The following is a 14,594-nucleotide window of genomic DNA, read 5'->3' on the forward strand; positions in this document are numbered from 1 at the left end:
TTGAAGTGCACAGGATCCTGCTTTACGCTGACCTAGCTCTTGGCGCACTACAGGGAGGTGTACACAGCTTTCTGCAAGGAGAGGCACAGCCCTATTCAGATGTCAGTGACAACTCATCTGACCACTCTAACTCAGAAAGACCCATTAGCCTGGTGATGGGCCATCAGGATATGCAGGGCACACCTCAGCTCCTATTGTATGACTCTGCAAACAGCCAAACTGTCAGCCTGAAACAGATGTGGATTACACAGGCAGGCAGAGGCACAGCATGGTAAGGCAAGTAAATGCCCACTTTCTAAAAGTGCATTGTCAAACACACAATTTAAAAACTAACTTCACAGAAGGATGTATATTTAAATCCTGAGTTCAGGGAACATAAACTTCAAATCGCTATTTATTCCCAATTGAAAGATACACTTGTAAGATGTAACAAGGCAGCTCCAAGGATAACCTATGGGAGAAATAGCTCTTGAAATAGTGAAAAAGAAATTGATAGTATTTCACTATCAGGACATGTAAATCACACCAGCATATGCCCTACCTTTCACTTACACTGCACCCTACCTTATGGATGCCTCACATGTAGAAAAAGGGAGGGTTTGGGCCTGGGAAGTGGGTGCACTTGCCAGGCGGACATGGCAGTTTCGAACTGCACTCAGAGACACTGAAGAGGCAGGCCTGAAACGTGCTTGCAGGGATACTAATGTGCGTGGCATAATCAGTGGAGCAGGCCCACCAGTAGCATTTGATTTACAGGCCCCTGGCACACGCAGTGCACTTTACTCGGGACTTACTCGTAAATCAAATACGCCGATCATGGATAACCAGCCCCTGGTACACGCAGTGCACTTTACTACGGACTTACTAGTAAATCAATTACGCCAATCATGGATAACCAATCACAATTACAATTTAGAGAGTATGTGCACTTTAGCACTGATCAGCATTGTTAAAATGCCCAAAGTCTTGGGGTCAACAAAAACAGGACAGAAAAAACAGGAGGAACAAGGCAAAAAAGTTTCGAGATAACCCTTCAAAAAGGGCAAGATCCAACACATGCTTAATCTTTTTCCTTTGTTTCTCCCATCAGCTGCCACCACTGACCACATTTATTACATACCTTTTAGTAAACAAGTGTTGCAAATCCCCTAGGTCCTGTTTTTAGGCTTTACCAAGAGCTTTTGGCTTTGACAGTGCTTTTTTGCCGTTACTGTCAGCATTAGCAGAGATAGGGAAAAAATACAACAATGCATACATGTGCATTCGTACATAAGTTTCATGATAGTCGGCGGTCCCAGTGTCACCACTCATGCATGTGCATGCATGAGATGTATTTTGGTTTTTGGTGCTTATTCACCATGCCAAGATAGTGGACTCCCATCTTGGAATGGTCAATAATAAAAACATTAAGAGTGACCTGAAGCACATTTTTGTATGACGAAACAGACCAGCAGCAAATTGCAGCTGACGAGCCCTCCAAAATGTAAACATATTTTTTAAAAGGAGACAATGAGGTGGGTGAGTAGATGGGAGAGTAGTGAGGGGTTTCAAAGTAAAAAGTGGTGGTAGCTGTGGGGTGAGCATCGAACAAATTCTTTTGGATTATTGGGTTAAAATGAATAAAAAATAAGTAAGACCTTTTGTACTGAAGAAGGAGGGACTGATGAAGGGGGAGAGCATCACAGACAGTGCATGGGGGCTGAGCAGGAGAAGCAACAGATAAGCAGAAGAGGAATGTAGGATCAACATGGAGAGCATTGGGGTTATTTCACTTAGGAAGCAGCACATGAAAGAGAGATAAAAAACATGTACTAGCATAGATTGCTGAAAGAACAAAAATATTTCCCTTAATTTTGCAATGAAGCAAGACAAGTTGTCTATTCAGAAGGATGGTAGAGCAGCTATTCTAAAGGGGAGAGATAAACACAAGAAGAGGAAGTAAAATAATTGAATATGAACCAAGCAAATTAGATTGACTAGAAAGCCAACCATTGGTTTGCACTGGGCAGCCCCAAAGCTCACTAAGTTTTAGTAATGTGGACAATACAGTTAATGCCTGCCAACAGACCCGATTAAGGCAGGAGACTCCCGATTTTTAAAGCCTAAATTAGCTTTCATTTTGCTGGTTCCACCCCCAAACTGAAATCGCCCTCACTTCAATTCAAATGGAAGTGGAAAATACACCCCAGCCAATTATTTTTATAACATTTTCCTCTTTAAGCTAGACCTAAAAATTAAAGTGGCAGCATCATTGTAATCACTCAGGTGAAACAACTAGAATTCCTCTTAGTAAATGCAACAATTCTAAAGTTTCTTGAAACTGTTAATAACGCGTTTTTGCTGTTTGTTACATTGCGGTTGTTGATTAATGTGATCCACAATCCGTTTCCTTTTTGTGAAATTTGACAAACGTTGTATCAATTTTTTTCTGACTTTTCTTTGTGCAATGATATATAATCGTGCAGCTCCTCATTAAGCTATAGCTCATACATTAGTGATAGACTACATGTATGACAGCGATTTCCTTGGGACTTGAGAAGTCGTAACTGTTGATGACTCTTTTTGTGAGCCTCTTTTAATGCAACTTTACCAATTCCTACACACCTTTATTTTAAATATCTGACCGATTTGTGTTTTGCAGGGAGCAGGTAGTTCTTTGCAAATTCTACAGCAAGAAATTGAAACCGTTAGAGAAATCCACGAGCTCTTCCCGCGCTTTGTTTCAGTTCCTATATTTAACGATGAAGCAGATCCATTGGTTGGCTGGTCTGAGCCACATACGTGGCGAGCTGATGTTACCTATGCTGCAATGGTGGTTAAGGTACGTCATACCATTTATTTTTTTGTCCTAAAATTGGAATATACTTATTAGTTCTAGCTTAAAGACTGCTGTAGCTGAATGCCCTACTTTTGCAATAAGGAAAAAAGGGTTTCTGCAACTCACAAATCTTCCTTTAAACTTTAAAATCGATGCAGTTCAAACATAGTTTAATGTACGTGTCACTAAACAGACTGAACCAAGTTGAAGGAAAAGTATTTGGAAGAGCTGAAAAGACCATTTATTTGATGTTTTTATTTCACGATTCGTTCAAAGCAATGTGATAAATGTAGATGTCAGGGAGCTTTGTTTTGTTATGCCTTTCTGAATTAAACAAAACAGTGCGATTTTATACATGCCAATGGATGCCAATAAAAAGCTGCGTGAATTACAGGCAGCCAATACATATTGTAAATGAAGGTCCAATTGGTCGCACACTGCTTGTCCTACCAGCGTGTTACCCCAAAGCATTGTGGTCCATGAAGTAAGCATCAGCGAGTACGCCTCTGCCAGAGTCTTGAGAGAAAATCACTGTCGCGTTGGCCATCCCTGGACACGGGTTTCGAGGTTGTTACCTCTCGTCAGCAGGGAATAGGCATGTATGTAGGGTCGCTGCGTAGGCTGCCGAAAAATATTCTCAGGTCCGGTACCGCTCGTGGCACGCAGGTGCGTAACCATGGGTTCGTCAGCCCCACCAGCTCAAGGGAGCCTGAATGTAAATGAAGGTCCAATTGGTCGCACACTGCTTGTCCTACCAGCGTGTTACCCCAAACCATTGTGGTCCATGAAGTAAGCATCAGCGAGTACGCTTCTGCCAAAGTCTTGAGAAAAAAATCACTGTCGCGTTGGCCATCCCTGGACACGTGTTTCGAGGTTGTTACCTCTCGTCAGCAGGGAATAGGCATGTATGTAGGGTCGCTGCGTAGGCTGCCGAAAAATATTCTCAGGTCCGGTACCGCTCGTGGCACGCAGGTGCGTAACCATGGGCTCGTCAGCCCCGCCAGCTCAAGGGAGCCTGAATGTAAATGAAGGTACAATTGGTCGCACACTGCTTGTCCTACCAGCGTGTTACCCCAAAGCATTGTGGTCCATGAAGTAAGCATCAGCGAGTACGCCTCTGCCAGAGTCTTGAGAAAAAATCACTGTCGCGTTGGCCATCCCTGGACACGTGTTTCGAGGTTGTTACCTCTCGTCAGCAGGGAATAGGCATGTATGTAATACATATTGTCTACTCAAAAAAAGAAAATAATACATAAAGGAGCTTTAGATTTGTCACATTCAGCTCTGACTTTGTTGTAGCGTCATTAAAATGTTGGCACCAGCTTACAGGGCACAATATGTGGAGTGGGACAGTGGGTCAGCATCCTTCAGCCATTGTTTGTTGCTGTTGCCATTCACATTTTGTATCAGTCCAAAGGACAGCTTTAGATAATTGTAGTCTCACTCAGTTTTCTAGACTGCATTTTGCTTCCTTACTCCGGGACCCACCCCAGGGGAGGTGAGCAACAGCAGGCTAAGTAGTCTGCCTGCAGACACATAGCTTCACACGCAAACACTTCATGGAGCTATTGTGTGCAGTTCAGTTGATCGAAAGACTGCAAGAGATTTTGCACATGGAGAGGAACTTAAAGGATTAATCTGTCATTTAGAAATGAAAAATGCCATTTCTAATCAAGTTTATATGTGATTCCTCACCTTTACAATATCACAGACTGGATTCGGAAGTTGTAACATTAGTGATAGGTGGTGCTGTGTGGCTCCACTTTGACTTTGTGCTGCCCTGGAAACGAGGACCGGAAGAGATGACCGGAGCCGCATATAAGCTGTGTGCCAATTTCGGTTAATTTCTTGCTGCCTTTGTACACTGGTCCGTAGCTTGCTCCTACTTTTTTCTCATCAGTTGACTAATGTTGTCTTTACATATAGTCTAAATATATGTGTGCCAGGAAATATGCCCCCTCCTAAAACTACAGGGTTTAAGCTTTGTCGACACTGTTGCAATCAAATATCTGTGAAAGACCCATATGAGGTATGTCTTTGGTGTTTGGATTCTGGGCACAACCCCAAGTCATGCGAAGTGTTTGTGTCAGGATGTCAGTAGCATAGAACCAAAAAAGCCACTAATCTCAAAGGTCTGCCAGCGGGGATGAAGGTTCGTAGAGAGCCCCTCTCCTCCTCTTTCATACTGCATACCCCCCTGGGTGCCCAAAAACCCATCACTCACTTAACAGAACCGCGATGGACTCCGGAAAGCGTAGGACCAAGGACCAGCATTCCTTCATAGGGAACACACTGTTTCGTGGAAGAAGGGGTCTCTTGTCCAAATGGTCTCTGTAGGAAGACGGGACACTGTTCAATTCACAGCGCGTCCATGGTGCCGTGTGGAAATCAGGCACATGGTTCGAGGCACAGCAATGTTCACCTAAATATCTCACGGCCTCTGAAATCGCTGTTGCGTCACAGCGAGTGAGTACCCACCGGGAAACAAAGGTAAAGTAGCTCAAAGTCTGGGAGGCTACTATTTCAACAATAAGGTCTCAAGAACGGGAAGACCGTGTCTGCGCTGCACTCCTGCAACACTCTTAAATACCTGAGGGCGTCGGCGCCCAAAAGATGACTCGGGTCCCCGGGTCGACTTCGCAGTGAAATACCAGCCTCCCTGGCGTCACGATAATTACTGCGTGCGGGCCGGAAGCTGCAAGACTCTTGAATTGGCACAGCTACAGGCTCGGAAGCAACGGTGAATGCAAGCTCTTGACCTCCAGCAGGGAACACCATCCGCTTAGCGCTGCAAACTCGGGGAATCAAAAATTTGCTAGCATTCGCGCCAAGAATTTTCAATTCTATTAAGGACACGGAGGTGAGGATTATGCTTCTCAATCTTTACTGCAAAAAATCACAGCAGCCAATGAAAATGCCTATTTTCATGTAAAACATTATAAACCACTACATTGCCCATGATGCACATATATAGCCACGCCTCCACAGTCTATAAGAACCCTCTGCGTGCTCCCATCATCCTCTTTCTTTGCAGTGAATGCAAGTCCAACGTTAACTTGAATAACTGTACATCTCCTACAACGTGGAAGAATAATCCGTCTCTAGGCATAAACTCTTGCCAGCCATCTTCATTTAGTCAGACTTCTTGTCTGATCCTGAAACAAAGGAAATGAAACAACCGTAACCACTGAATAAAGCCAAACATCATCAGATAACATGGGCCGGTAAGCTTGTTATTGCTAACCAAGCCGGGTGGGATAATCCTCGCCACCGTGTCCTTAATAGTATTGAAAATTCTTGGCGCGAATGCTAGCAAATTTTTTATTCTATTACAGGACCGGAGGCTTCAGATTATGCTAGTTTAACGCTGATTAAAAACCACAGAAGTAATATCACCCACCGGCTTATAATAAAATGTTTTAAAAGTTGACTTAGAGGACCAATCTGCACAACGCATAATGTCCTGAATGTTAGAACCTAACATGTACGATTTAGACGGTAAACAGACAAAATATTGACTAGAAAATATCGAATGGACATAATATCGAGTACAAAATATAGGCTGGACAGAATATCGAATGGAAAGAATATAGACATCAAAAATATCGTTTTGAAGGTAAGTAATGTAATATTGAATTTTAAAATATAGATAGTCAAAATATCGAAGTACATAATATAGGTTAATTAAAATATCGAACATTTAATAATATCAAATTTTTTATAGTGTATTTTATGTGTTAAAAGTGTTTATTTATGTTATAATGTAATTTAATTAATTAATTTAATGTTATTTAAATTTTGCGTAATTTCATTCTGTAGCGGGTTGTGGGTTTATAGGGGAATAGGGTGGGAAGTGATTTAATTATAATTAAATAAATATGTAAATGTATTTATTGGTATTTGTTTATAATTAATTGTTAATTCATTTTTATTTTGTAATTAATAACATTTTAATTGCCAATTAATTTTTTTATTGATTAATTGATGATGATGTTAATGTAACTAATTTAATTTCTGTAGCGGGTTGTGGGTTTATAGGGGAGTAGGGTGGGAAGTAATTTAATTATAATTAATTAAATATGTAAATTTATTTATTGGTGTTTGTTCATAATTAATTGTTAATTCATTTTTATTTTGTAATTAATGACATTTTAATTGCCAATTAATTTTATTTAATTGATTAATTGATAATTATGTTAATTTAACTAATTTAATTTCTGTAGTGGGTTGTGGGTTTATAGGGGAGTAGGTGGGAAGTAATTTAATTAGAATTAATTAAATATGTTAATTATTTTTAGGTATTTATTTGATTTTAATTGTTAAGTAAGTTTTTAATTACTAATTAATTAATTGTTACTTTTTAATTAATTAGTATTAATAGATAACTAATTGTAATGATTACATTAAATTAGTATTTGTATTTAATTAATTTTTACATTATATTAAATAGGTAATTACTTGTAAATAATTTTTTTATAGATATAAATATATATATATTTTTTATTTATTATATGAAGTATCTACATTCCCTACTGTTGCACTCACTGGAGTGGGAATAGTAATTTTTACCCCTACGCTATCCAACCCTTTCCCTTCTGTTGCACTCTCTGGAGTGGGAATAGTAATTTTTACCCCTACGCTATCCAATGCTTTCTCTACTGTTGCACTCTCTGGAGTGGGAATAGTAATTTTTACCCCTACGCTATCCAACGCTTTCCTTACTGTTGCACTCTCTGGAGTGGGAATAGTAATTTTTACCCCTACGCTATCCAACGTTTTCCCTACTGTTGCACTCTCTGGAGTGGGAATAGTAAGTTTTACCCCTACACTATCCAACCCTTTCCCTACTGTTGCACTCTCTGGAGTGGGAATAGTAATTTTTACCCCTACGCTATCCAACGCTTTCCCTACTATTGCACTCTCTGGAGTGGGAATAGTAATTTTTACCCCTACGCTATCCAACGCTTTCCCTACTGTTGCACTCTCTGGATTGGGAATAGTAATTTTACTCCTCCGCTATCCTACGGTAATAATATTTGATATTTTTTTATTATATTATGTTACTATATATATATGTTTTAACAAATATGATTGTCAATTTTTTTTTATAACTTTAATTAATTATTTAATTATTATAAGTTAATTTAAGTAATTTTAAGTATATTTTACTAAGTCATTTTTATTATTAATTTAATTTAATTTTGTTTTTAATAAAGTCGATATTTTTGCAAACTATATTTTTGTAAACAATATTTTTGTACTTACCTGTTTGTAGATACAAAGTCGATATTCTGTCTGTCGATATTTTTTCGCCGATATTTCTGGTACTCGATATTATGTCCCTCGATATTATGTCAGTGATCCGATTTAGACGCCATAGCGCCTCTTACTGAATGAGCACCAAACATTTGAGTGTCAATGCCAGCTTCTTGCATTATAAAACGAAGCCATCTGGCAATGGTGGCAGCCGCGACTGGTTTAAATGGTTTCTGCAGTGCAATCAACAGCACCCTTGAGGCCTTAAGGCCTTCGTACAGTCTTCATATGTTTATAAACATTGTACCACACATAGTTTTCCATTCTCTGGAAATGCATTATAATCAATATGATGAGACAATGCTTTAGTACGTCCAGTAATACTGAATGAAACCCTGTAATGACCGGATTTTCGGACCAGATGGAATCAGCTCCTAGGAGCCCCTCTAACCCAGTCGGAACGTACCCACTTCCCTCCTTAGACCGTATTTACAATGGATATAGATATATGTATGTACATCTCGTACCTAAGGATGGGGAAAATAGCAATAAACATGCATAGGTTTTTCTACAATATCCTATTCATACCAACTAGTCTCACGGCCACTTAGGCCCAGACTAATCTACCCTAGGGCAGGTCTGATTATGTACCATTACACACTGATCACCCTCAGTGCTCACTCGACACGCAATCCGGCGTGTCTACACACTGGCCTGCAGTCCCAGTGCTCTCTCTCTCTCTCATCCGGTCCACAATCTGGCGGACCCTACACACCGTGTCCCCCCGGTGCTCTTACTCACTTCCAACACGATCCACAATCCGGCGGATCCTCACACCGTGTCCCCCCGGTGCTCTCACTAACGCCGCGTACCAACGACGATCACTTTCCTATGAACACCTGTGAAAGAAATCTCTCATTGTCTACTCAGGATAATACTACAATAATAGAAGTTAGTGCGGCTTTCCAAATTGAAATATGTACCTTCTGCTCTTGGCATCAAACGTTCCCCTTCTCCCTCATTGCTCAGTCACCTCTTACCTGACCGGGATTCACATCCGATCATGCAAACAATGTCTGACTAGAAGACCAGGTTACCCTGATTGAACAAGAATACAAGGCACATGTCGGTTCACTAAGAACTGGGGTATTTTATTACAATGATTATAAACACAATACTATACGAATATATATATAGAAAAGTGAAAGGTTAGAATGTGCACACTATAGGGGAAAGGGCAGAGGTCACCTTATTAACGCGAAGTCGGGGTTCGGCAGTCATCTAGGTTCCCTTCTCGTCTGTGTCTTGGCTCGTCTCGGAATCACACCTTAGCAGTCACGAGTACACGTCTGCACCGCTATGCTCGATCTCCTCTGCTTCCCTCCAAGTCATTGGAACCTCTCTCGTTATTAGCTGCTGTCTCTCTCTGTCTCTGATCGTTCTGCGCTACTTCTCCTTCTCCTTCGGTCTTTCTCAGAGAGTTTCAGTTTCATGATCTGTCTCAGACTTCAAAATGGCGACTGTCTGCCTGGAAATAATTAATGGCATAGATGCTAACGGCTAGCTGCCGCCTACAGACTGACTGACTCACTGCCTAACACTTTGGCTAATATGGAAGCCTGTCCCTTTATGGAAAGTTACGGCCAGTAACCTGCCGCCCACCAAATTCTTGTACCTCCCCGTACCAAAGACACGTTCCCAGCCGGCCGGCCTGAAGTTGTGTCTTCGGAGTGGAGAAAAATACAGTCTTTCGATAAGGGCCAGCCTGAGCCGGTTCTCTCCAAGCGAACAACACTTCGAAACTAAAACATTACACTTGACCTAGAAAGCCTCTCAAGCTGCCGGGCAGAAAGCAAGATGGAGTCTCTCCCGTTTGAGGCCTACAAGGCCCGAAATAAGCATAACTCCATAGAAGGTATACTAACACTCTTGCAAAAGGACGGATCATCACTAATACTAATGAATCTATCCCCTAACTTAAGTTTATAAGCCCTGATCTAAGGAAAAGGGTACGAAAATGCACTACTGTGCCTTATGGATAAGTCCTGTTTATAGTTCTAATCCCTGTACTAGAAGGGTAATAGGCTGGAGGCATCTTCCATCATTCTCCCTCCAAAGAGGGCCGAAAAAGTCGGTCAGAACAAACCCCTTCAGGGGTAAATACGTCGAGTGCTCTCACATCCGATGAACGTCTGCACGACGACAGGCAAAGCAACATAGCCAGTTTGGCTGATAATTGTTTCCTAGATAAGAGTACATTAATAGGCCACTTGTTAAATAAGGAAATGACTAAAGAAACGTCCCACAGACCCGTATATTTGGGTTTAGGTGGGTTGGCAACCCTAATTCCCTTGAGGAGTTTGCATACTACCGGGTGCATACCCACCGGTTTCCCGTCTACCTGGGCATGCCCCGATGAAATGACTGATCGAAAATTGTTTACCGATCGATAAGCCAGACCGTCCGCTGCCTTATCTGACAAAAAGTTCAACACGTGGGGTAAGTCCGCCCCCACGGGATCCAAATGTCGTTCCACGCACCAATCCACCCAGTTCTTCCAGGCTGAGGAATACCGTTTTCTGGTAGAAGGTGGCCAGGCCTGTCTGATAAATTCAGAAGTCCTGTTCGAAACTCCTGGCAAGTGCCACTGTTCCCTGAAAGCCTCCATGCCATCAGCGTTAGTCTGCCCTCTAGAATCATAGGATGTCACTCCTGAAGAGGGCTTATCGGAGGCCTAGTGTAAACTAGGTCTGAACCGGGAGCTCTCGCTACGTGTCCCTAAGGTTTCAAAGTGTGTAAGTTATGTTAGTGATGTTCAAATCAACTGTTTTACAATAACTCATTCAACATATTTTTCAAAGTTTGAAAGCTTATTTAGTAAGCATTGTTACAGTGCATTACTTCAGTAATATTCACAAAAAATCATATTGTGGGTTCACTTGTCCATAAGGAATTCAAATTAATTTTAAATTATTATCCACAAAATATACAGTAAACAAAATTACACTTTTCCCAATGCATTTCGGGTCTACTCGACCCTTCTTCAGGGGAATTTCAAATGTAGCAACAAATTCTGTAAACAGTGTCAAGCATTTCAGTCCGTTTTCAAGCACTGCAAAGTTAATGAAAAATAGTTGTATTCCTTTAACAATGAGAACAATTATGTACATAATGAAAAATAGAATTAACACTACTTAACTCTCCATTGTAGTGCAATGTGACATGCATGTGTGCTATTATGCTGGTGGTATATAAGTCTGTAAACCAAGCCAAGACAATACCGGTGAATATTTTGAACTTATAGTGCTGCCCATTGGAATCGTGTGAAATTGAAAAATAAAATTAAAAAGCATGTGAGGTAGGGACACCCTCGTGGCCCGAAGAAGTGATATTTTCAAAACAAATAAGAAAAGGCTCTCTAGAACTCCCTAAGTGCCAAAGGTTACCTGCTTAATACTCCAACCGGTCTTTAAATTAGGTCAACCGTTCCTACTGTATCCTGTACCAGATCTGTAAGTGTAATATGCCGTCTGTTAAGCATAAAAGTCAGGCTGTTTAGGTGTTAGTTAGTACTGAATAAAAGATCGCTATCTTACCTAGGTTCTGGGGTGCTATATTGAGAGTCCAATGTTCAGGCAGTGTCCCGCTATGGGTTCCCAAATCTAAGAAAAATATGGTAATGCCCGGTACTCTTACATTGCAGTTTAACCACTCCTGAAGAGGGCCCAGCAACAGCGTTTCCGATTCTGGGAGCAACCTGGGAAGATCGCAACTCCACTGTAACAACTTGGGGAACAACGGCTGGGACGTCCACCACGGCGTCACCAGGACTATCTCCGCCCGTTGCCTGATCACCTGCGTCATCACTCTGGGAATCAGCAAGAAAATGGGGAAATGCATACTGGATCGCATTCGACCAATCCTGTAGGAAGGCATCGGTCGCTCTTGCCTTTGGATCCGGCCTCCAGCTGAAAAACTGAGGAATCTGGCATGTGAGTCTGGAGGCAAATAGGTCCGTCTGGAATGGACCCCAAATCGTCTGAAGCCACTGGAAGACTTCGGGAAGCAACTTCCAGTCGCTGTAATCCCTGAGATGCCTGGAGTTCCAATCAGCCACCTGATTGGACTGGCCCGGGATGTATTCCGCCATCACTGTGATCTGATTCGTGAGGCAATAGTGCCAAAAATACTTGGCTATCTGTACAAGAAGAGACGATCTCGTGCCGCCCAACTTGTTGATATACCTCACCGCGGACACATTGTCCATGCGGAGGAGGATGCAACAAGAGGTCTGCCTCGGGGATAGCGTCCAAATTGCGAACGACCCTGCAAGCAGTTCTAAGCAGTTTATGTACAAGGATAACTCTTGCGGAGACCATCAGCCGCCCGTGGAGATGTCCCCGCAGCGCGCGCCCCAGCCCCATCGGCTGGTGTCGGACTCGATTATCACCTCTGGTTGTGAGCCGAATATTGCTCTGCCGTTCCAGGCGTCTACGTGACCTAACCACCACTGTAGTTCGGTCCTGACTTCCTGTGACAGTGGTATGGTGTCCGAATAGGACAGTCCCTTCTGAAGATGCCTGATTTTCAGGCGCTGAAGGGCCCTGTAATGAAGAGGGCCTGGGAATATCGCTTGAATTGACGAGGCCAAAATCCCTACTACTCTGGCAATCGCCCTGAGTGTGACCGTCTGACTTTTCAATAACTTCAGGATTTCCTTCTTGAGATCCCTCAATTTCGTCTTTGGAAGGCACAGCTGGGCAGACTGTGAATCTATTGTAAACCCGAGGAAATCTATCACCTGAGTCGGAACAATCACCAACTTCTTTGGATTGATAACAAATCCTAAGCTCTGGAGCAGCGTTGTCGTAAGGACGAGGTGCTGCCTGAGTGTGGTTTGACTCTGTGCCATGATCAAGATGTCGTCTAGGTATATTATGAGCCATATTCCTCTCTCCCTTAGATGGGCGACCACTGGTTTCATCACCTTGGTGAAGCACAAAGGAGCTGAGGAGAGCCCGAAAGGAATAGTCAAATATTCGTACCACCGACCGTTCCCTCTGAACTGGAGGAACCTGCGGTGAGGAGGGAAGATTGGGATGGAGAGATAGGCGTCCTTGAGGTCCAGCCTTACCAACCAATCTCCCTCCTGCAACAGATCCGCTAGAAGATGGATGCCTTTCATCTTGAAATGATTGTATGTAAGGAACTGATTGAATTCTTTTAGGTTCAGAACAAGCCTGTTGCCACCCCTTTTCTTCTGTACAATAAAAATGTTGCTGAGAAGCCGTGAGGCCCTTCGCTGCACTGAGCAATCGCGCGCTTCTGCAGCAAGGCTGCAATCTCTTCGTCTATAAAATTGCAATCTTGTAGGGAAAAATGGAGACTTGCTGGGAGAGTTGACTGCAACGGAGGAGAGTAAAACTCTAACTGAAATCCTTGAATGGTTTGTAACACCCAAGCATCCTGATTCAGGACGTGCCACTGACTGAGACAGTGCCGAGTACGACCCCCCAAAGAAATAAGGGAATTATCCACTACACTCACCTGTGGATTGTTGAGCCTTGAAGTTCGCCCTGTTGTTTCCACTTTGGAAACGACCTCTGTTGAAGCGTCTGCGGGAAGGAAAGAAGGTACCTCCTAGAGTGGAGTCCCAATCTCCTCTTTCGCGACCAAAGTCACCACGTTGGGAACCTTGTTGAAATCCTCGGCCTGACGAGCGGCCCCCGCCTCGTCCGGCCTGATTAAAAACACCCTGGTTGAAGACTCGCTTTATACCTGTTTGCGCTTTATCAAGCGAAGTAAAGGTGCCGACGTACTTTGAGACGTCCTTCACAAAACGATCTCCAAACAATTGGCCACCCGCTAAGGGTCCCGGCTTGGCGTCCGCCAACTCTGTAAGGTTGCTGTCCATTCTAATTAACAAAGAGTTGCGTCTCTCTGACGAGATCGCACAATTGGCGTTGCCAATGAGGCAAATAGCTCGCTGGGTCCAACCCGCAAGAATGTCTGGATCTATTACAGCAGCACTCTCCTTGGCCGCCAAGGCCATTTCCAGTATCTTGTCCAAAGGGCCCACCACGTTCAGCATTTTATCCTGGCATCCGCGCCACGAGCGGTCGAGGCCACGTTTGGGATCCTTTCAAAACTTTTTTAAGAACGTTAAAAGGCTTGCGCCAATTTCTGGCGTCTCCGCCACCTTGTCTGGCAAATCCGGCGTGGGCACTCGGACCTGAGGCGATAGCGCACCTCTGTGGAAAAACCTCTCCTTAGGTTCACGTGGAGATAGTCCGAAACTGCTGGAGGCGGTATCCAGTTCGAAGACCTGGGATGGATAATCTCGGACGGGTCGAATGTAAATGGGGTATTCGCAGGCTCCGCCGCTGGCTGGAGCGTAGTCTTGACCTTCTTAGGAGGAGGGGGCTCTTCTGAAGTATCGGTGTCCGTGTCCGTGTTAGTGTTAGTGGTGTCAGTGTCGTCGTGGTCCTGCAATTTTGCCTTGACCTTACCCTCTGCATAA

At 43.1% G+C, this 14,594-nt stretch overlaps 1 protein-coding gene across 1 annotated transcript in view; it reads left to right on the forward strand.

Moving 5' to 3' along the window:
* IDUA (alpha-L-iduronidase) overlaps nucleotides 1-14,594 on the forward strand; it is a 2,362,715-nt gene that overhangs the window by 1,360,658 nt on the left and 987,463 nt on the right. The window contains exon 7 of the mRNA XM_086961811.1: nucleotides 2,642-2,821. Within this exon, the coding sequence (XP_086817937.1) occupies nucleotides 2,642-2,821 (180 nt within the window). The remainder of the gene's footprint in view (nucleotides 1-2,641; nucleotides 2,822-14,594) is intronic.

Source organism: Lissotriton vulgaris, chromosome 3_1, assembly GCF_964263255.1.
Source record: "Lissotriton vulgaris chromosome 3_1, aLisVul1.2, whole genome shotgun sequence".
Taxonomy (NCBI): domain Eukaryota; kingdom Metazoa; phylum Chordata; class Amphibia; order Caudata; family Salamandridae; genus Lissotriton; species Lissotriton vulgaris.